The sequence below is a fragment of the Eleutherodactylus coqui genome, chromosome 6 (genome assembly GCF_035609145.1).
Source record: "Eleutherodactylus coqui strain aEleCoq1 chromosome 6, aEleCoq1.hap1, whole genome shotgun sequence".
Lineage (NCBI taxonomy): Eukaryota > Metazoa > Chordata > Amphibia > Anura > Eleutherodactylidae > Eleutherodactylus > Eleutherodactylus coqui.
Genome location: NC_089842.1, coordinates 183,318,300 through 183,342,706, shown reverse-complemented (window position 1 = coordinate 183,342,706; position 24,407 = coordinate 183,318,300). Strand labels below are relative to the sequence as shown.

Here is a 24,407-nt window from a genome sequence, read left to right as displayed (position 1 = left end):
CACAAGGATAGGACATGTGGCGCAGTTTTTCCGGTGAAAAGAGATGCAACTTTTACTGGAAAGGGGTAGAACTTACAGGGGTTGTCCGATTACTTCATGACCTTTTAACCCCTTAGTGACGGCCAGGATGCCTTTTTATTGATCGCACTAATGGACTTTAAACCTGCACATATGTCTTTTTAAGGTGGTGGCTTGGCTGACTACTGACAGCCAGGCTCCTGCTCTAACCGCCCTCAGATCCTGGTAGTTTTACCCCTTACACGCAGCATGTAAGCAGATGACCAGGGAGGGGGCTCTTTCTGTCACCCATCAAGACCCTGGGATTACAAGGTACCAATGGGTTCCCATGGCAGTAGGAAGCCTGACAAAGGCCCCCATGTTTGGCATGTACAGTAAAGGCCCATTTACACAAGACGAATGTAGTGCAAACGATGCCCGACACTCGTCCCCGCACATACACCTGTGCTGTCACACAGATGCGAGTAGCACAGGCTCGCTCACAGAATGGCCAGCAGGGGGGTGGGGCAGCTGGAGGAGATTTCACTTTTTGCTTTCCCCTGCCCATCTCCATTCACTTAACATAGCGGTTGTTCAGTATTCAGTGACTGCTATTTACACTGAATGTTCATTGTTCAGCATAAACGATGGACGATGAGCTAAACGCTCCTCGTTCAATGTAAATAGTGGCTGTTCAGTACTGAACAGCCGCTATGTTCAGTGATTGCAGCAGGGTGGGGGAGCGCAAGGAGAGAAATCTTCAGCCGTCCCGCTGCGAGCCAACGATAATAGCTCCTGTGTAACAGCATGGGAGCAAGTACACACAGGGACAAGTTTTGGGCATCGTTTGCCCGACATTCGTTCAGTGTACATGGGGCCTTTACTCAGTCTATTCAATGACACCAGTGAAATCATTGAATGGCTGTGACTGGTTAACCCAGCACCGTCTTTCATTGGCTGACGCGGCGCTGGATTTACCAATCAGAGCATTAGCTTGCTGGAGGCGGGGTATTCAAGCCCCGCTTTCAGGAAGAAGTGCTCTGTCGGCGTGAAGAAGGGACCCAGCAGCCTGCAGCAGCGATGGAGACCCGCGTGAGGCCTGAAACGCTGGCAGTAGGTGAGTATTGATTGGTTTTTTTACATGTAGTGTAAAATTTTCCCCATTGAACTGAACTGGAACACATTAATGGTGTTTCAGTTCATTTCAATGGGGAAAATTGATTTTTTTTGTGAGTCAAAACCAGGAGTGGAAGCAAAGTACGAAAAACATGCAAATATTTCCATTATACTTTCTCTCCACTCCTGGTTTTGGCTCACAAAAAACTGAACATAAAAACTGCCGTGTGAATAAGCCCTTAGAATGTGGCGATGCAGATTTAGTTTTTTGTCTATAAAAACATGTTTTTATTGTGCAAAAGTAGTAGAAATATATATATATATATATATATATATATATAAACCTGATATCACAGTAATCGTGCTGAGCCAGATAAGTGTTATGTTTACTGAATGGTGAACACTAAAAACAAAACCCCAAAACAATGGTGGAATTTTTGGACTGTTTTTTTCCATCAACCCACCGAAAGCTGTCATAAAAATACTACAACACATTATATGTACCCCAGAGTTCTGCTGTTATGAAGTACAACCTGTCCCCCCAAAAAACAGGCCCTCATATGGGTACGTGTCAACAAATTATGGCCCTGGCAATGCAATAATAAAGATAGCTTGGTCCTTAAGGCACACAATAGGCTGGTCACTAAAAGCCCATTTACATGCAATGAATCAAAACAAATTGCCATAATCATTACGAGTAAACGCGAAGTCAATGTGCTTACGAGTAAACGCAAAGTCATTGTGCGCTGTTCGTTCACCTGTCGCTTATCGCTGAGTTTCAGCCTGCATAAAAATAGTCGTTAGTTCGTTCACTTGTCGTTAGTTTTAAATGGCATTCGTTCAAACGACTTGCGGGGAGGGGTGATTGTGTACCCAGCTAAACACAATGACTCATGCCTCAGTAGACAATGGCTTTTTCTTCGCACTAGTTAAAAACCTCCTGTCTAGAGATTTTTCACATTAACACTCTCCCACATGCAGAGTTTACATAGCTGACAAAGGAAATGGCGAGGATTTTAAACGATTATCTTTACGTGTAAATGTTCGGCAATTGAAACAAAAAAAGTCATTAATTCATTTGTTGCGTGTTAATGGGGCTTAAGGGGTTAATGACAGTTTCACAGGTGTTAAAATAACAAAACTAAATGTACTTACCCACCCTCAGCCCCTTCGATCCAACGCTCTAGCACGATGGTCCTTCCGTTCTTTGTTTTGGAACGGCCCAGGTGCCGCTCTTCTGGCATATCCACTCAGATGCTGTGAACGCCGATGCCATGAGAACAGCGTCCGACTGCTGCAGTTTCTGATTGGCTGCAGCGGTCAGACGATAGCTATTCCAAAACAAAGAAAGGGAGGAGTGCATGGCCACAGCATTGGATCAAAGGCGTTGTGGATGATTAATTACTGCTGGATTTGTTATTTTAACTCCGGTTCACCTGCCTTTGTAAAGTCATTTATTAAAGGGGTTGTCCCGCGCCGAAACGTTTTTTTTTTTGTTTTTTCAACAGCCCCCCCGTTCGGCGCGAGACAAACCCGATGCAGGGACCTGAAAAAAAATCCGCACAGCGCTTACCTGAATCCCCGCGCTCCGGTGACTTCTTACTTACCGGTTGAAGATGGCCGCCGGGATCTTCTCCCTCCGTGGACCGCAGCTCTTCTGTGCGGTCCATTGCCGATTCCAGCCTCCTGATTGGCTGGAATCGGCACGTGACGGGGCGGGACAACCCCTTTAAGGTAGGTGAGTAATTATCTCAAGAGGAGCAAAGTTCACTAGAAGAGGTTCACATGATAAAGATAATGTGGCATCTTAAAGGAGTTGTCCAGTTAAAGGGGTTGTCCCGCGAAAGCAAGTGGGTCTATACACTTCTGTATGGCCATATTAATGCACTTTGTAATGTACATTGTGCATTAATTATGAGCCATACAGAAGTTATAAGAAGTTATTCACTTACCTGTTCCGTTGCTAGCATCCTCGTCTCCATGGTGCCGTCTAATTTTCGGCGTCTAATCTCCAGATTAGACGCGCTTGCGCAGTCCAGGTCTTCTGCTTTTCTCAATGGGGCCGCTCGTGCCAAAGAGCGGCTCCTGGTAGCTCCGCCCCGTCACGTGCCGATTCCAGCCAATCAGGAGGCTGGAATCGGCAATGGACCGCACAGAAGAGCTGCGGTCCACGGAGGGAGAAGATCCCGGCGGCCATCTTCAACCGGTAAGTAAGAAGTCACCGGAGCGCGGGGATTCAGGTAAGCGCTGTGCGGATTTTTTTTCAGGTCCCTGCATCGGGTTTGTCTCGCGCCGAACGGGGGGGCTGTTGAAAAAAAAACAAAACCGTTTCGGCGCGGGACAACCCCTTTAAGTCATAGGCAGTTTTTCAAGCCAGCAACTTATGTGACAACAAGACTAGAGTTAAAAGTGTAATAGAGGTTTCTAATGAACCCAGACAACAATATGTATATGAGAAGTTTACATTAAAGGGGTTTTCCGGTTACCAGACAACATCCCTTTAATAAGGCTGACTGTAGTAAAATAACAAACTGAGCTGTACTTACCCCTCTGCTGCTGCCACTATGATCCAGTGCTGTAGCCCCGCTTTAGTCCCAGTGTTTGTTGTCACAGTTGACGTCAGCGGAAGTTAAAGGGGTTGTCCCGCGCCGAAACGGGTTTTTTTTTTTTTCAACCCCCCCCCCCCCCCCCCCCGTTCGGCGCGAGACAACCCCGATGCAGGGACCTAAAGAAAAATCCGCACAGCGCTTACCTGAATCCCCGCGCTCCGGTGACTTCTTACTTACCGGCTGAAGATGGCCGCCGGCATCTTCTCCCTCGGTGGACCGCAGGGCTTCTGTGCGGTCCATTGCCGATTCCAGCCTCGTGATTGGCTGGAATCGGCACGTGACGGGGCGGAGCTACATGGAGCTACACGGAGCCCCATTGAGATAAGAAGAAGACCCGGACTGCGCAAGCGCGGCTAATTTGGCCATTAGACGGCGAAAATTAGTCGGCTCCATGGAAACGAGGACGCTAGCAATGGAGCAGGTAAGTGAAAAACTTCTTATAACTTCTGTATGGCTCATAATTAATGCACAATGTACATTACAAAGTGCATTAATATGGCCATACAGAAGTATATAGACCCACTTGCTGCCGCGGGACAACCCCTTTAAGTGACCATCGCAGCCAATCAGAGGCTGCAGCATCACATTCCCCAACTCATGGCATCATGAATATGAGCAGTGTAGCCAGGAAAATGACGGGTGACACTGCAGCTTCTGATCAGCTGCAATGGTCACTTGACTTCCTATGACGGCAGCTGTGACAACAAACACTGGGACCACAGCGGGGCTACAGCACTGGATTCCAGCAGCAGCGGAGGGGTAGGTACAGCTCAGTTTTGTTATTTTACTACAGTCAGCCTTATACAAGGTAACTGGAAAACCCCTGGTGACGGCAGCAGAGGGGTAAGTACTGCTCAGTTTGTTAATTTACTACTGTCAGCCTTATTGAAGGAATGTCATCCAGTAACCAGAAAACCCTTTTAATAACCCATTGAAGACTAGACCAATTTAAATTATCAGAATAAACACACTTTAAAGTTTGACTCAGAGTTGAGATTTGAGTCATGGAATTGGGCCGCATCGGCCTCCCCCCGCCTGTATCATGTGGAGTGACAGCTCTCTTCCTATACACAAAAGAGGAGAGAGCTGTCACTTAGCATGATCCCAAACTACACTATAAAGTGTATTTATTTTCAAATGCCATACCATAGAAAAGTTGCAGAAGTTGGTGCTAGGGTCACTTGTGCAAAAATGTTACAACTTTGTAGCCTTCTACGCTGGCCCCATCACTCTCCCAAAAGTTGTCAGGGCTTGATGGAAGGGCAGGACAGATTAATGTATAATTTAGGCTAGAAAGTGGTGTCCACCTGGCAGGACCAGGGATACATTTCTGTGGAGGTGCATGGGAGTGCGGGGGATGCGCTCAGGGGCCTGTGCCTCTTCATGTATTAAGCGTACCATGTGCTGGGGTAAATTGTACTAATCCCAGCATAGGAACGACAGGGCTTAGTAAATTTCCCCCTTTGTGTTGTATTTAGGCCAATAAGGGACCTTTCACACGGGATGGAATATTCTGCAACCACACTGCAGAATATACTGTCCCTGAATTCTGCACCAAAACCAGCACTGCAAACTGCAGATTTAATTGCTGGCGGAATTCAACTATTTTCAATTGCGCACCAAAATCCACACGTTAGCAGTGCAGATTTTGGGGTTGATGATTCCGCAGGAGGGCGTATTCTACAACGCTGTTACGGAATATTCCGTCATGTGTGAAAGTTCCCTAAGGCTCTTTTACACGGCATGTTTGCTTTCGTCCCACGCCTTTCCATCTATCTTCTCGGCAAAAAATTGCACAGGGGTTAAAATCCTGGACGGACCCATATGATGTAACTCTAGGCGTCCATCCCTGACAGTGGATGACAGATTTCTAGTATTTAAAGGAGGGGTGATAAATCTCATGAATTATTTACAGCTGTTATATTACACTAATCCCCAAAACTAGGAGCTCCTTCAGAACCGCCCCTTCACGAATGCTGATGTATTGTAATGATAAATAATAGTAGTCAGGCTCTTTGCACGTGGCGTCTTTGCCTATGCCCCCGCTCTCCGGAAACCATAGGGTTTAACCCCTTAATAACACGGCCTATTTTGCTTCTAAGGACGCAATGATTTTTTGGGGATCGCCACTTTTCAAAAGGCATAGCTTTTATATTCTTACGTCGACGTGGCCACGTGAGGGCTTGTTTCTTGCATGGCAAACTGTAGTTTGTATTGTACATATAATGCATTGTAGAACTTCTATTAAAATGTTTTGGTGGGCAGAGAAGAAAAAACACCAATTCTGTTGTTTTTTGGGTTTATGTTTACTGCGTTAATCATGACATAATATATTTTATCTGCGGGTTGGTTCGATTACAATACCAAAATTATATTTTTTCTTTAGGTTTTTCCACTTTTGCACAATAACTCCTCCCCTTTTTTATATATTGCTGCTTTTAAAGTCCAATAACGTTTTTATTTTTCCCTGCACGAAGCTCTGTGAGGGCCTCTTTTTTGCATGTCGAGCCATTGTTTTTATTGGTACCATTTTGGGGTACATATGGCGTTTTTGATCCCTTTAATTACGTTTTTGGGAGGCAAATGGAACAAAAAAAGCACTTTGGCTTTTTATTTATTAAATTTTTTATAGCGTTTGCCATGCAGGACAAAAAGTGTGATTAATTCATTGTACGGGGCGTTACGGATGTGACGATAACAAACATGAGCGGTTTTAAAGTTTTTTTTAACAAAGAAGGGAAAATGCCCTAAAAAGGTTTGTTTTCTATGTGCTTTTTTTTTTTTTTTTTACATTTTTTTAGGTCCCTATAGGGGACTTGAACCTGTGATCTTATGATAATACATTATAACAATTCATTATCGCTATTCATAGTGATCATAGGCCATGGCAGATCCAGTTTCCATGGCAACCCATCGACCCTCCGCAATTACAGGGAGAGCGTCCTCCCTGTGTGAATCCTCAGCTGTGATCACAGCATGTAAGAGGTTAACAGTGGGGATTCGTGCTCTCACCGACACCCTTTGTTGCTACAGTAGGCAGTTGATCAATCACAGCCGCCTCCTGCTGCGGACAGTGCAGGCTCAGCTTCTGAGCCCGTGTGATCCTAAGGGCTTATTCAGACGACCGTATATCGGCTGGGTTTTCACGCCCGGCCGATATACGGTATCCCTCTCTGCAGAGGGAGGAGGCTGGAAGAGCCAGGAACAGTCCACTGAGTTCCCCCCCACTCTCCGCCTTTTGGTACTATTTGCAATGGAAGGGGCGGAGCTAAGTCACAGAACTTAGCTCCGTCCCCTCCCATTGCAAATAGCAGAAAGGGGGCAGGAGCTCAGTGTACTGCTCCCGGCTCTTCCAGCCTTCTTCCCCTGCAGACAGGGACGCCGTATATCGGGCGGACGTGAAAACCCAGCCAATATATGGTCGTCTGAAGCCGCCCATAGGGTGTAAATTTATGTCCATTTGTAGGAACCCCCTCCGAACCAGGATGGAAACTTATGTCCTTTGGCGATAAGTGGTTAATATTTGAAATGGAGGCCACTTTGGTATCCATTTCACTAGGTTGCCGTCCCCGTCAGTCTTTTTAGCTGAATCAAAAATCCTTTGGACAACTCATTTTTTTTTACTGAGCTAACAAGACTAACAGGGATGGCATCCCAGCTTTATAAATTTTAAAGCCTTTTAATTTTTTTTGTAGTCCTGGAAAACCCTTTTAATTCTGTCCCGGATTCCTTCCCTGTGCAGTTGTCTGCATAGAAGATGGAAGGCGGGGGCATAAGCAAAGATACCATGTGGAAAAGGCCTGACTGCTACTATTTCAGCATTATAATACAACAGCATTTGTGGTGAGGCAGTTCTTAGGAGCTCCTATTTATGGAACTAAGGACTTATTCACATGAGCATATATCGGCCACCGATTTCACAGTCAGATGAATTATACTACCATCTGATGCATTGGATTCCAATCCATTAAATCACACAGGCGTGTTCCTGTGGCATAAAAGCGCCTGGCCGGCAAATATGGCGCCAGGCACTTTTACGCCGAGCAGGAAAGATAGTCCTTGAACTATCTTCCTAGCTGGAATATGTCAGCCGCTGCATAGACTCCTATGGGAGCCTATGACAGCAGCCAGAGAAGGGAGGGGGGAGGGAGTTTAGCAGCATGACTGCTAAACTCCCTCCCTCTTCTCTCCTCCTCTGGCTGTTTTCAATGGGAGGGAGCGAGACACTCCACCCCCTCCCACTGCTGGCTGTGGACAAGAGGCGTGAGCTTAGCTCCGCCCCATCCCACACCCTACCATTGCAAACAGCCGGAGGGGAGGAGAGAGGCAGAGAGTCAGTGAGGGGGAGGTAAGGCATTGTGGCTATGGCGTATATGCGCCGGGCTTGGGCCATCTGAATGGGTGCACAAACGTTCGATTTGTGTGCCTGTTCACACGGTTTTACGGGGCCAGCAGGCGCTAGTAAAAACGTGTAAATCAGCCCTAAGAGTTATACTGTATAGCAGCTGTAAATAATCCATGTGATTTAGCACCACTCCCTTACTTACATAACATTATTTACATTTACCTGGAATACATTGGCACACCACAATTAGGTGTTACCTGATTTCCTGACTTGGTATTCAAGGGCCTTTTTACATTGGATGACTGTACGGTGCAGAAGCACCCGACAGCCGTCCCAGCAATAATCGCTCCTCTGCTTTTACAAAGCAGCGATCATCGCTCAGTGATAGAGGAGGACCGGCTGAAGAGAGTTCTGACCTGCACGCCTCCATTCACAGGAAACAGACCACCATTGTTCATAGAGCTTTGCCTTTGTTCACAGGCCAATCGCCATTTGATTTTTATGCCTAAACAAACCGAACGACAAACAAATTATATCATTCCTTGTTTAGATCGTGCCGGCATTTACACTACACGATTATTGTTGAGATTCTCGCAAATCCAGTAAGTTCAGTATTATAAGGCCCTGAACGATGATCATTCCATGTATGTGGGCTTTAATGCTAGTCTGACACTTCCTGATCTGTAATGACCTTTGTAGCAGTCATCACCCCATGTAAAGGTATTTTTACCTGAGGCTATTATTGCCCAAATTATCGCTGAAAACCGCGAATTCGGGCAATAGTTGTCCCACGTACCCGCAGCCACCAACAGCACATTGTGCGACAAATGGCTCACTTTTCGGAGTTGCTCAGTTCTTAGCAGGAATAAAAACAAAGCAATTATCAGCCCGTGTGAACAGAAGCCTCTCCATCTGTGAACGACTCCTGCTTACAGTGAATGGAGGTGGGCATCCGAAAGCAATCTCCAGCTGTGCCTCCATTCACAGAGCGACTATCACTTCTGTGTAACACCCTTTTTACCAGAGCAGATTGTCCTTTGAACGAGCACACGAGGAGTGATGTCACCGCTAATTCTCTCTCAGTTGTTCAGATCATCGTTGAGAATCACTCATTTCTCGCTCAGTGCTTAACATTCTACGGCTGGTCTCACACGACTAGATTTCAATTGCGGAGACCGAGATTGTCACGCACGCGGACAATGCGAGGTGTTCCGTACACATTGAAAAAAAGAACATTCACACATCTGCTCAGATGAGTGGATAACGATTGTAATTTCCACAAGTGGATTTAGAATTGCAGCATGTTCTATTTTAGTTCAGAATTCGCACGGGCGGCCATTGTGTGAATGGCCCATGGCTGTAAAGCATATCTCAAAAAGCTCTTAATGCAGCTCAGGAAAGATGGCCGCCCCCATAGCCATGTACAGACAGCAGAATTTAAAAAAAATCTACAATCAGAAAATAAAAACAGATTAGGAAAATGAAAAATGGGGATCTAGTTCCTCTGACAACAAACTTGTTCTGTAGATTCTTCATTAGAATGCTGTATTCAGTTAATGAGATTCCTTATTTCACAATAGGTAATATATGCAGTCAGGATACACATCTCAGAACTTGTCTGTCCAGTTTTTTATAATCAGGACTCTGGGGTGTATAAAAAGGAAAATGCCAACAGCTGCTATCCGCCTCTGTTTATGTAACTATTGTATGTATAACATATTGTATTTACTTGGAGTGATAAACCATTTGCATGAGTGAACCACAAATACATTGTTTGCTATGCGTTCGCATACCATTCAGTTGTTTTCACTCACTGCACCAGTGTGTGTGAACGAATAAAGGCCCAGTTAGACACAACGATTATCACTCAAAATTCACTCAAAAGCCATCTTTTGGGCGATAACTATTATGTCTAAACGCGCGGCCATCGTGCACTGTTCATTCATCAGTGATTTCTAGCAAGCTAACAATCACCGATGACTGTTATCAGTGCCAAAAGATTATTTTCTCAGTGGGCGGCACTGATGATATTCTTTGAGCTGGTATCCCGCTGGCAGTTCTCAGTGGGACACCAGCTGAGAGCTTAGAGAACAATGCAGCTGTTTGCTTTAAAATAAAAATAACTGTAGTGCGTATGTCAGACGGCAAGCCGTGAGGACCATGCACAGTACAGCGAACCCAGAAGTGGCGAGGTCATTGTGGACGCTGCAGCCTACAGGACACAGTTCCGCAGGGATCACTGGCTGGATTCCGTGCAGGATTTCCCGCACGGAATCTGATCAGCCCGTGGACATGAGGCCTTAATGTGTACTGAATATGGAATGCTGTAGAACATGGTAAGTAAGACCGAAAAAAGACATATGTCCATCCACTTCAGCCTATTACCTCCCAATGTTGATCCAGACGAAGGCAAAAAAAAAACCCAATGAGGTAGAAGCCAGTTTTCCCCATTTAGGGAAAAAAAATTCCTTTCCGACTCCAATCTGTATGAATACATGAAAATACCCGTCATAAGGTGCACAGTGCGGGTCAGTAGATTTAGCAATATTCTTTAGTGCATATTAAACAGCCAGGATGCAGATAAATAACCTTTTATTAGTTTATTAAACACAACAGTATTCGGACACAGCCCTGATACAACACTCTTGTACTCTTCTGCAGGGTTTAGAAGAATACAGTCATCTAGTACAAGTCTAACATCTGAATACCAGTTGCATTTTAGAAATAAAGACGTAGTTGAGGTTTCTTCAGTTTCTCTTCTACTCGATACACTGTATCCTGATGCAAAATTCATGAAGCGTACTAATAACCAACAATAGCACGCGCAGTGAAGCACATCATTCTGATAGAGTCCCTGGTCTTCGTGAGCAGCAAACATGAGTAGCTGCATCACTGATAATCCCTTGCTGGTCAAATTATTTGTTTTTACCTAATACTAGGCTGGCAAATCAGTACATTGACTATTCGATGTAGCAGTTAACATTGGCCTAGGATCAGAACATGTATGGGGAGAGATTATTAACTTAGTGGAGAATAAAGAGAGTCCAACATCATATGCTGTCACACTTGGGCGTTGGGTCACATGCAGGTTTAGCTGTCAGCCACCTGTATGGTAGTACACAGAGTCACTAAGGCTCCATGAGCCAACATATGGCAGCACTATACAGCATTGGTATTAGTGTAGCTTGACGCCACCACAAGTACAGGTGGAGCCAAGATACAAGGAGTTTGACAGGGGGTTGACACCCCCTGTTACTGATTGGCTGTCCTGCATTTTCCCTGTCCTCGCCCTCACAGGTCCTATAGCCAGCGTCGTCTGCCGTGGAGGAAGGTTAGAGGCGGCGCTCGGTACTTATAAGCGCTGGTGGTTATCCAATGAGGCTGCAGAGGAAGGCGAGAGCGCTCGGGCTGCACTCTGCAGCGCTGGTGTGCGATGGACCGCTGACCGGTGGCCCGCGGAACTTTATAAAGCTATGCGGTCGGCCGCAACGCTCAGCACTCGTGACTTAAGTCGCACTGAACAGTGAGGGGGTGGAGGAAGGGTCGCCAGGGACAGTCACAGCGGGCGGCTCCAAGGCAGCGCAGCTCACAGGCGGCCCATCAGCAAAACCGTGAAGGCAGTGGTGGGAACAAGCGGGCCAGCAGCAAAATCTGTAACGGCGACAAACGGGCAGCAGGGACAGTGAGAGCCTGGCTGCTGGGACGCCTGCTACAGTCAGTGCAGGCAGAAAAACAAGGACCTGTAAGCCCGAGAAATGGGACAATGGCCTGCAGCCAATCAGGAATAGGGGGCGTCAACCCCCTGTCAAACACCTTGTATCTTGGCTTCATCAGTACTTCCGGTGGCATCAAGATACTCTAATACCTACAGCATTATACCCTATAGGTAGATTTCTTCTGAGCCATTTGAAAAATTGGCCTGTAACAAGGAACACTGATGACTGCCAGGACTCAAGTTTCGCACTATACCTATAGACTAGTAGCAGTCAAAATAGGTGCTTTTTGATGTCAGGAGCAAATACAGCAAGAATGCGAGATCCCTGTAATACCTCATTATTCACAAAGCTCAGATTGTGAATGTAACACAGGTACTAAGCTTACAAACCTTCCTTGCATATTAGTATTGTTAGCCGCTCAAACAGGTAGTACGATATATTGGGGTATTAATATGCACATCTGATGGTTTTGTTATGCAGTTCATTTCTACATTATTTTCTGAAATACTTGGCAGTTGTTTTTGCCGCTTATATACCCAGGAGTAACATTATTTGGCAAGCTTTAGGAGTCTTTGTATATCAGGTTCTATGTTGATCGTTGGAAAGCTTTTACTGTAGCGCTTGAAAGGTTCTCCTTCTGGGCCAATCAGAAACTTTTCAAAGTTCCAGGACAGGTCAGAACGGTGTACAGGACTCCATACTATATATCTGGGGTCACTGATCAGGCCGGCCGGTTCATCATCTGGAGAAGGGAGTTTGTCCTTCAAGTAAGCAAAGACTGAATGAGTGCCTTTTCCATTGACCTCACATTTTTGGAACAAGGTGAAACCAGGTTCAAAGCCATTACCGGGTCTGACATGTTTCAGGGAATTAAGAATCTCTTCGTTCTTACAGTTTTCCTAAAATAATAATATAAAAAAACAACAACAAAACATAAATAAATGGTACATGTGATATCATTTACTGAGCATCAGTCATAACAACTGTTATAAAACATACTTATATGCTAATTGGCTGCATATGGAACTGGCCCTAGTGCGTATCTGATGAGCAGCATTGGGGACAGTGACAGTCTCTGCACATCACAGCAGGGCAAGGCATACAGTAAATAAATAAATTACAACTGTCTCTTGCAGAAAGTGGTTGTACAGAATGTAACAATGGAAATGTGACACTATGGCCTTAGTCAGACGGGCGTTTTTTCGCGCGATTTGCGGATCGCATGACGGATGCGCATCCGCAAATCGCGTGACCGGTGCCCGAAAATCGCCCGAAAATCTGCTCCTAGCCGCGTTTCATTAGAAACGGGCTGGAGCTGTCCAGCGCATTGCATTCAATGGAGCCGGCAATACAGCCGACTCCATTGAAAGCAATGCGCTGCGGGCGAGTGTGGGATGAATTGTCGGGAAGGGCTTAAATATATAAGCCCTTCCCTGCAATTCATCCAGAAAAGTGTTAAAATAAAAAATATATACATACTCACCTGCTCCCGGCAGCCGGAGTTCCGCGCAGCCGGCCTGCAGTGGGTGTGAAGGGGGTGTGAGTCAGACCTGCCCCCTGATTGGCTCAGCGCTGAGCCAATCAGGGGGCAGGTCTGACTCACACCCCCTTCACACCCACTGCAGGCCGGCCGTGCGGAACTCCGGCTGCCGGGAGCAGGTGAGTATATATATATATTTTATTTTAACACTTTTCTGGATGAATTGCAGGGAAGGGCTTATATATTTAAGCCCTTCCCGACAATTCATCCCGCGCACGCCGGCAGCCCATTGCTTTCAATGGAGGCGGCTGTATTGCCAGCTCCATTGAATTCAATGGGCAAACATCGTTCTTCTCTATGTTCTCAATGGGGTCGGCGCTGCTGCCGCCGGCCCCATTGAGCGCATATAGAGAAGAGAACAGGAATCGCAGATCGCAGTTAAGTGCGATCTGCGATTTCTGTTCTATAATTTATCGGACGAGCGCATAAAAAGCGCTCATGTGTCCGATACCATTGCAAAGCAATGGTTTTAAAAAATCGCCGGACGCATGCGCAAATCGCGCAAAAAAAATGCCCGTCTGACTAAGGCCTATAACTGAATCTGTTATCATGAGAATTAGTTTTACAATAGAAGGTACATGATTGTATTACAATGCTCAGAGATAAGATGTCTGGCATTGGGCAACAGCAATATTCATACTTCTACCTAAGGAACATTGCAAGGATCAAACATCTCATTCCACCAGAAGATTTATCCACATTGGTACACTCCTTCATAATCTCACAGATGGATTAATGCCTTAAACTCCATTTACACGCAACGATTATCGCTCAAAATTCGTTCAAACGATGGCATATGAGCAATAATCGTTGTGTGTAAATGCTACCATCGTTCACTCTTCGGCTGAACGACTATTTTAACTTCTTAACGACTGCCCCATCGGGAAACTACGTCCTCAGAAAGTGGGCTTTAATCCTAGAGGACGTAGTTTTATGCATCCTCTTTGGATTGATGCCCACCTGCCTGAGGACGTGACAGCTCTATGCTGTCGGTGCCCGCAGGTAGCCGACAGCATGGAGCTGTCATCCCAGGATGCGGTCAGTCCCCCCCGGCATTGCGATCGGCGCTATCCAGTGGATAGCGCCGATCCCAAAAAAAGTAAATAAAACTGTCTAAAAAAGTAAAGATTCAGCTGCCCTGATGAATTGGATCCATCAGGGCAGCTGAAAATACTCACCCGCCTTCTCCACGCTGCCCCCGAAGATTCTGATCCTCTCGGACCCGCTGCCGCTCTTCGCATGCGCATCAGACGATGACGTCACGCGCATGCGCAGAAGCCCTTCCCATTGCATAGCGGCGATTGCGAAAAAGTTTAAAAAAGTGTCACTTTCACCTCCCCTCATGGATCGGATCCATGAGGGGAGGTGAAAATACTCACCTAAGTCCTCTCCGATGTCCCGGGTGCCCGAATCCCCGTCTGCGCATGCGCGCCCGATGTCAATCCTCGGGCGCGTGCACAGAGGGGCTCGAGGCCCGGGAAATTTAAAATCCCTCTGCTCCTGGCTGCCATGTGTAGCCAGGAGCAGAGAGATTATACTGGGGACGTGATCACTGTTATCCTATGGATAGCAGTGATCATGTAAAGTAAAAAAAAAGTGTGAAAAAGTTAAAAAAAAAGTGTAAAAAGTAAAAAAAAGTTTTAAAAAGTAAAAAAAAAGTTAAAAAATCTTACATCTCCTCACCCCCCACGGATCATATCCGTGAGGGAGGATGAAATGACGTACCTAAGGCCTGCGGATTTATCCGCGGACCTTACCCCAGCTTCTGCGCCCGTCGCCAAAGTGGCGGTCGCATGCGCAAAAGCCATGGATTGCCAGCGTAATTTAAAATCTCCCTGCTCCTGGCTACAAAACTTAGCCAAGAGCCTGGAGATTTCACGGTGGGCAGTGAGCGGTTCCTGATCACGTGCTCGCCATTATCCAATGGATAATGGCGATCATGTAAAAGTAAAAAAAAGGTGAAGGTTCATCTCCCCTCACCGATGCGATCGGTGAGAGGAGATTAAACTTTTTACCGGAGGCCTCCGTATTTGCACCCCGACGCGATCTTCTTCCGTGAACTTTCCCGGATTCTGCGCATGCGACTGCTGGCAAAACACCGGACACATGTGCAGGAGTCGGGGAGCCCAGGAAATTTAAAATCTCCTCGCTCCCAGCGACCAACGGTCACCGAGAGCCTGGAGCAGTGACGGGTGGCCTCGTTCAGCAGTCGCCGGCCACGTGATAAAAAGGTAGCGATCTACCTTAGGCCGGTCTCACATGACCGGATAGGAATTACGGATTCCGCATACGTCTGATCCGCGGTAATACACAGATGAATCGCATTGAATTACACAATTCCGCTCACATTAGCGGGTCGGAATTGCGTAATCCACTCGCAGAAAAGAGAACGCAGCAGGTTCTATTTTACTGCGGATATCAGCAACATGGAGTCCATTGTGCTCCATGATCGTGGATATACCCGCTGCCCATACGCAACTACATTGTATCCGGGCTGCGGGTACCCGCATCATCGCTAAGCGACGGTGCGGGAAATACAAACAAAAAAAGAAAAGTTCTGCGCATGACCGCCTGTGTGAGTAGGCAGTTATGCGCAGTACATTACGCGTCCGTACGCAGGGTCACAGCCGGGCTCACAGCTGGGATCCACTGCGGGCCTCCGCAAGCGGATTCCACCTACGGCCATGTGAGCCCGGCGTTATTCAGACGGCTACCTGTAATACGCAATTTACAAGAAGCCCCGGGAACGCTCGCCTTCCTGCAGTTCCAGGAGCAGCTTGTTGAGCGTCTTCTGTGTGAGACCGCCGCACCTCCGCAAGCTTACGGAGACTCATGGAACGCCACTTTTTACACCCCATCCCTGCCGCTAAGGTCACGAAATACCCCCCAAAAAGCATGAGAGGAGGGGGGATACACGGTTTTATTGCCCCATGTACCCATCCCAACCAGCCTCTGTAATTACTAGTCTTCGGAAATCCTACACAGTTCACATTATTACTTCTATCTAAGATTTGGGGAACGCCGAAAAGGGCGGGGGGGGATTTTTTTAAGGTGTCAATTTTTATTCCGTATAAGTGGGCAATGGGGCCTGGAATGTATTCAGTTGTGCCCTGCAATCCAACGGGTGTTCCCTCCATTATAGGCCTAGCCATGTGTCCTATAATTAGATTAGGGCCACAACGGGAATGTTTCTGAACACGGGACAAACGGGGGTATCCATTTTGGGGTGGACGTCTTCATTCCTATGTACACTGTACAAAAAAAAACAGTTTTTAAATTGACAAAATTGACAAAAAAATGAAAATTGTAATTTTTTCCTTCTGCTTTGCTTAGATTCATTCAAATACTGTGGGGTCAAAATACGCAGTACACCCCTAGATGAATTCGTTAAGGGGTCTAGTTTTTAAAATGGGGTCATTTGTGGGGGTTCTCTATCGTTTTGGACGCTCAATGGCTCTATAAGTGGGCGATGGGGCCTGGAATTTATTCTGTTGTACCCTGAAATCCAATGGGTGCTCCTTCCATTATAGGCCTAGCCATGTGTCCTTTAAGTAGATTAGGGCCACAATGGGTATGTTTCTGAACACGGGACAAACAGGGGTATCCATTTTGGGGTGGACGTCTTCATTCCTATGTGTGCTGTACAAAAAAACCTGTTTTTAAATTGATACAACGGCCAAAAAAATGAAAATTGTAATTTTTTCCTACTGCTTTGCTTAGATTTATTCAAAAATTGTAGTGTAAAAATACACAGTACACCCCTAGATAAATTCGTTAGGGGGTCTAGTTTTCAAAATGGGATCATTTGTTGGGGTTCTCTGTCGTTTTGGCCGCTCAAGGGCTCTACAAGTGGGCAATGGGGCCTAAATCACCTTCATGCTAAATTTCAGTTCTGAAAGCCGACTACTCCTTACATTTTGGGCCCCGTTGTGCATCCAGACAAAAGATTAGGGCCACAATGGGTATGTATCTGAACACGGGACAAAAAGGGGTATCCATTTTGGGGTGCAAGGCTTCATTCATATGTGTGCTGTACAAAAAAAGCTGTTTTTAAAATGACAGAATTGACAAAAAAACGAAAATCACAATTTTTTCCTTTTGCTTTGCTAGAATTCATTCAAAAACTGTGGGGTCAAAATGGGCAGTACACCCCTAGATAAATTCGTTAAGGGGTCTAATTTTCAAAATGGGGTCATTTGTGGGGGTTCTTTATGGTTTTGGCCGCTCAAGAGCTCTACAAAAGTGCTATGGGGCCTAAAACGCCTTCAAGGAAAATTTATGTTCTGAAAGACACCGACTACTCCTTTCATTTTAGGCCCCGTTGTGCATCCAGACATAAGATTAAAGCCACAATGGGTATGTTTCTGAACACGGGAGAAACGGGGGTATTTATTTTGGGGAGTAAATCCTCATTTTCATGGGCACTATAGGAAAAAAATATGTCTTTAAAATGACATATTTGCAAAAATATGAAATTTTATTTTTTCTCCTCTAAATTTAATTAAAGGGGTTGTCCCGCGAAAGCAAGTGGGGTTATACACTTCTGTATGGCCATATTAATGCACTTTGTAATATACATCGTGCATTAATTATGAGCCATACAGAAGTTATTCACTTACCTGTTCCGTTGCTAGCGTCCTCGTCTCCATGGTGCCGTCTAATTTCAGCGTCTAATCGCCCGATTAGACGCGCTTGCGCAGTCCGGTCTTCTCCCTGGTAAATGGGGCCGCTCGTGCCGGAGAGCTGGTCCTCGTAGCTCCGCCCCGTCACGTGTGCCGATTCCAGCCAATCAGGAGGCTGGAATCGGCAATGGACCGCACAGAGCCCACGGTGCACCATGGGAGAAGACCCGCGGTGCATCGTGGGTGAAAATCCCGGCGGCCATCTTGCTAAGGTAAGGAAGAAGTCGCCGCAGCGCGGGGATTCGGGTAAGTACTAAACGTTTTTTTTTTTAACACATGCATTGGGTTTGTCTCGCGCCGAACGGGGGGCCTATTGAAAAAAAAAAAAAAACCGTTTCGGCGCGGGACAACCCCTTTAATTCCTGAAAAAAAACGGTGGGGTCAAAATACTCATGACACCCCTCAGTGGATACATTAAGGGGTGTAGTTTTTAAAATGGGGTCATTTGGGGGGTATCTATTATTCTGACACTCATGAGCCTTTGCAAACTTGGCTTGGTGCAGGAAAACAAAGTGTTCCTCAAAATGCTGAAAAGTAATGTTACATCTGTACGTCTCCTAAATGGTTAAAAAAAACGAAAGTTTTTCAAATGTGCGTTCAGAATAAAGTAAACAGATGCAAATATATATCTTATCAAAAATGTGTACAGTATGTTTGGACATATTTGAGATATTACAGTTGAAAATGTGAAAAAATGACAATTTTTTCAAAATTTTCCCAATTTTGGCACTTTTAATAAATATACACAAATTATATCGGTCTCTTTTTACAACCAAAATGAAGTACAACATGTGGCGAAAAAACAATGTCAGAATCACTTGGATATGTAAAGCCTTTCCGGAGTTATGCTACGTTGAACAACGCATGTGAGATTTCCAAAATTTGGCTCCGTCACTAAGGCGCAAACAAGCTTCGTCACTAAGGGGTTAAGGTGAGCTGAAAATCCACCATTGAGCTGGAGAGTAGATAATATAGACTGCAAGCTGTGTTCTGCATGGAAGTGCTGATTACATTGCATTGAGCTGATAGCCTATGCGAGTACAAAGGAGCTAATTGCAGAGTTCAGACCACCCGCTGTGTTCTGCAAGCATCTCCTGGAGGCTCATTTACATGCAAATAAAGCTAATAAAGTCCTAATGGGCATTAGTGTCCATTAGCACTTTATGCAAAATGATCGCTAGAACTGTCAATCTTTCAACCCTTTGAAAGAATGTTTTTGCGTGTAAATGAGCCTTTATACTTGTATAACCCAACAAAGCTATACATTGCCTTCATTTAATCCAAAATGCTGCAGCTACTGTAGGTTAATAACTAGAGATGAGCGAACGTGTTCTAAACGAACACTTACGCACCCAGACACCGGCTTTACCGAGGACTTCAGTGTCCGCGCGTAAAGATTCGGCCGGCGCCGGGGGGCGGGGAGAGGCGCGGCGGCGCGGGCGGCAGCAGCGGGGAACAGGGGGGAGCCCTCTCTCTCTCCCTCTCCCCCCCACTCCCCGCCGCACCCCCCCGCGCTGCCACGGCGACCCCCGAACTTTTTTCGCCCGAGCACGGAATTGCTCGCAAAGTTCGGTGCTCGGGCGAAAAGGGGCGGAGCCGAACACGTTCGCTCATCTCTATTAATAACCAAACAATCCCCGGCATGCTCCCATAACACCAATCCTTCTACACTGCACTGGCTGCCCGTAAAATGGTGAATAATTTTTAAAATTTGTTTGCGGACCGTAAAAAGTCATAAATAACTTAGGCTCCAGTTATAGGTGATAGTTTACCTCTTTCTTATTTGTAATGAATGTAGATGGAGAAACCATAGCAACCATATTTCAATGGTAACATTATATATAGTAACTAATGACTGAAACAGCTGCCCTCCATGTCCCTATACTTGGCATGTCTCCAGTCCCCTTAACAACCAGAGTGTTTTGGGTTTTTTCATAGCGTTTAAAGCAGCGTCTGAAACGCCCACTAAAGACGCTGTAGTGAGCCTCCATTGATTTCAATGGGGCTTCTCAGACAAGCGTTTTAGCGTGGCGTTGCTAACGCCGCGCTTTTGAAATGCTGTCTGTTCTATTTTAGTGTGTTTCAGTGATTTTTAATGCACCTCATCTCCCATTGCAATGATAGGGTGCGTTAAAAATGCAGTTGAGTGCACTTGAAAATGCCATTCAAAAACACTGCATTTAAAAACGCGGCATTTTTACTAATGCCTGTGTGAGACTAACCTAAATGACCAGACACTTTTTAACGATTTTGCCTTCAAGGTGGTCTGATGGCCTCAAAAGGGAACAGCAGAAATAGCCAGTTTCAAGCAGTAGGCTGCGTGTGGAGTTCCCTTTGAAGTGAATGGAGTGGAGGTACGGACGCAACCTCTACTGCCCAAACTCCGGGGAGCACCAGGGCTGAAATTTTGGAAACGGTGGTGGTCCCAGTGATCGGGCCCCTACTGATCAGCAAGTTAACCTCTTGTCATGTGAATACCCCTTTTTTATTTTTTGAGCCACTAAAATTATTTTTGCAGTATTTTTTTTGCTTTTAACCTTTTTTAATAAAAAATGTTTTCCTCCTTTTTCTTAGTTTTTTTTAAGAGTAAGGCGTATGAAAAGTGTAAAAAATTAATATGATTAGATTTATTTACAGTTCTTTAAATTTAAATTTGCCTATTCAAACTGAAATGTTAAAATATTTGTTTTGGTCGTTTTGATACATAATGTTTCTAGTTTTGAGTAACCCAGGTTGCTAAGGGGATGCTTTGTGTTAAAATGTGTGGTCTGTGTGTTTTTTTTCTTTATTTTTTGTACATACATTGCAGCAAACTATACTGCTAAACAAAATTAAGAGAACACAAGGCTATCACTCTGTCCAGTTAGGGTGCATTAACACAAATGGCAGATTTTGATGTGGATCCGCATCAGATTTCATCTTTTCAATTCAAAGGGTGAAGTCTGCTGCAGATCCGCATCAAAATCCTCACCAACAATGTGGATTTTAATGCGGATTTTCCACTGCGGATAATCTGCACCAAATCTGTTAAGTTCAAACACACCCATAGGAAGCATGAGCATTTGTGAATCAATTTCACCTGCTTTGGTGCATATTTAAGTTACAACAGGTGCACTGGAGAGGTGACAGCAAGACAACCCCCAAAAATGTAATGGAGGTGGCGGCCACAGACAAATATTCTCTCCTTATTTTTTCTAGCTTTGTATTTTTCTAGTGTCTTTATCACTACTGGTAGCATGAGGCAGGTTGCACTTGTAGTCCTGCTCCTCCAGAATGGGACATCCATACATGCCATGGCAAGAAGATGTGCTGTATCTCCCAGCAGTCTCAACAGCACAGAGCAGTTACCAAGACATGGGACATATCTAGAGATGAGCGAACGTACTCGTTTCGGGTGTTTTTGCACTCGAGCACCGCGTTTTCCGAGTAACTGACTACGTGGACAAAAAGATTCGGGGGGCGCCGGGGGGGGCGGCGTGGTGGAGTGGGGGGTAGCAGTGGGGAACAGGGGGGAGCTCTCTCTCTCCCCACTCCCCTCTGCAACCCCCCGCTCACCCCCGCCCCCCCCCCCCCCGAATCTTTTCGTCCGAGTAGTCAGTTACTCTGAAAACGCGGTGCTCGAGTGCAAAAACACCCGAAAAGAGTACGTTCGCTCATCTCTAGACATATCTGTTTCTTTGTGCCAGAAAAAACAGGAGTCCCACAAAATGACTTCCAGTTGGCTACTGGTCTGTATGTTAGGAACAGACTCCGTAAGAGTGGCATGAATACCCGATATCCTGTAGTAGGACCTGCACTCACAGCTCAGCACCGTTCATCTTGATTAAAATTTGCCAAGGAAGACCAGAATTGGCAGGTTTGTCACTGGCACCTCGTTTTCTTCACAAATGAGAGCAAGGTTACATGGAGCATATATGACAAAGTCTGGAAAAACCATAGTTATGTTGCTTGCATGACTGGTTTGGTGGTGGATCACTGATGGTCTGAGAAGGCATATCCTTGGAAGGTTGCACAAAGCTTCACGTGATAGCCAACGATACCCTGTTAGATTTCATCCCAATATCTTCATAGCTATTGTCAGGCCTTATGCTGGTGGAGTGGACCCTGGGTTACTCCTGGTGAAGGACAATTCCAGGCTCATGTGGCCAGAGTATGTAGGCAGTTCCTGGATGACAGATAGATTTATGCTGTTGACTGACCTTGACATTCCTCAGACCTGAATCCAACTGAGAACTTCTGGGATATTCTGTACCAGTGCATCAGAGAAAGCCAAGTAACTCCACAAACTGTCCAGGATCACTGATGGCCTGATCTAGGTCTGTGAGGACTTTTCCCGAGACACCATTCACTGTCCCATCAGGAACATGGCCAGACGTTGTCTGTAGTGCATACATACACGTGGATGCCATACATACATACTACTACTGAGTTACATTAGGAGTTACTGTGCGAAATTCAGGAAAATTGATTTTCTAGTTGATCTGGAATCGAGCCCTCAACTGGTTGATGATTTTGGTTTCCAATGACTGTTGATATGTCATTTTGTTCTCAACTAATTACACAATATAGATATCAGTAAATATTTTCAACTTGAATCGTTCATTTATCAAGATCCAATGAGTGATTTAAGTGTTTTCTAATTTTTTTGAACAGTGTATTAAAGAGTTTTCCAAGTTATGTAGTTTTGGGACCAATTTCCCCACAACTATATTAAATAAATATACTCACAATAGTGCTGGACCACTGTTTTTGCACTCTGATGCCGCAGCATCTGACAGGTGACATCACCCAGCCAGAAGGTCCGGTGACGTCACGTAAATTTGGCACATGGGCTTCTAATGTAGAAGCCCCCGGCAGGTTTACAGAACATTAGTGATGTTCCTGTCGGGACTGCTATTGGCTGCAGCAGTCATGTGGGCAAACAACCCACGTGAGCGGACCCTCTGCATGGAAATTCTGCGCCACTTACAGTAGTAGCAAGGTGGACATGATTTTGAAAGTCCACTAACTACGAATATAATACACAAACATGCATCCTTAATGTTATCATTAATAATTGCATTTCTCTAAAGTGATTCTTGTTAATCATCCATACATTTCAAGATACTCATTCTCCGGTCCTACGCAAGTTTCCAAGGCAACAGTGTCGCCAAGTGGGAATATTCAGCGTAGGACTACAGTATCTGTAAGCACAATAACTGGTGAATGATGTAACAACATGAAACACATTCATATTGATGAGTCACTTACTTGGTAGCCAAACTGATTGCAAGGAAATCCCAGCACCACAAGCCGACGTGGGTACTTGCTCTGCAGCTCATTCAGCTGGGTGTAATCCTTGATGGTGGTGTCTCAAAGGGAAGCAACATTTTCTATTAAAACCACCCTCCCCCTAAAGATATTGAAGTCTACCTTTTCCCCATCAAGGTTTGTAGCGTGCAAGTCATAGAAGGATTTAGCTATGTAAGCCATGATTTCTAGACTCTCTACAGACGGCTGGTCCAGGGCCTTTTATTGGAAGATCTTGTGACCAGTTGTTGCTGATGTGTATCTGTAAGGTATACTTTGCAGAAAGTGGATATGTGAGTGTTACTGATACCGCTACCTTGTTTGAAAAATAAAGCCATTGTAGCTGTTCAGTCTATGAGCAATCTTCATAAAAGATGCAAAGGTTTGCTTAGTGGTTTTGTGTTCAATGGAGAGGTTATGTCTGGTCAGGACTTGGAATTATAATGTTGTATATCTTTACTTCTGTAAAACGAGAAAAGTTTGGTACTGTGTTAAGGCTCATTTACATGCAAAGATAATCTTTCAAACAACCGAAAGATTGAAAAATTTTGCGATCGATTTGCATAAAGTATTAATGGCCATTAACACTTTATTATCTTCATTTGCATGTAAAGGGGCCTCCAGGAGCTGTTTGCAGAGCCCAGCATGTGATTAATAACACACCCAGCTGTGCACACGGCTGCATTGTTCTTCTAGGGGCTGACAGCAGGTTACAATGTTATCTGCCGCCTCCCGTTGAGATAACAGTCTGTGGTCTATTGAGAGACAGTTTATTTCTCAATGACTGAGCAATGGATTTTAGGTTCACCTTTAAATCATTGTTCACATGAAAAGTGCACGATGCCTGCGTTTTACATGTAGCGATTATCTCTTATTTTTGGTCGTTTCAATGAATTTTGAGCGATAATTGTTTCATGTAAATAGGCCTTTAGCCAGGAGAGCAAAAGGTGGTTGTTCTCAGCAAGAGGAACCAAGTAATCTTGTAGATATGATACCTTTTAATGGCTAACAAAAATACTTGATGTCATAGCGAGCTTTCAAAATTACACAGGGTCCTTCCTCAGGCTTAAATAGAATTCTGTAAAAATATCAATATATTATCATTTTGAGATC

The 24,407-nt window shown here is 45.2% G+C and overlaps 1 protein-coding gene across 1 annotated transcript; it reads right to left on the bottom strand.

Annotated features, from left to right (window-relative positions):
- Positions 1-12,331: 12,331 nt before the first annotated feature.
- GPX2 (glutathione peroxidase 2) lies at positions 12,332-23,477 on the bottom strand. Its single transcript, XM_066605835.1, has 2 exons — positions 23,256-23,477; positions 12,332-12,682 (listed from the first exon to the last, which is right to left on the bottom strand). Exons 1-2 carry the CDS (start codon positions 23,475-23,477, stop codon positions 12,332-12,334), a joined length of 573 nt encoding a protein of 190 aa, XP_066461932.1.
- Positions 23,478-24,407: the final 930 nt, after the last annotated feature.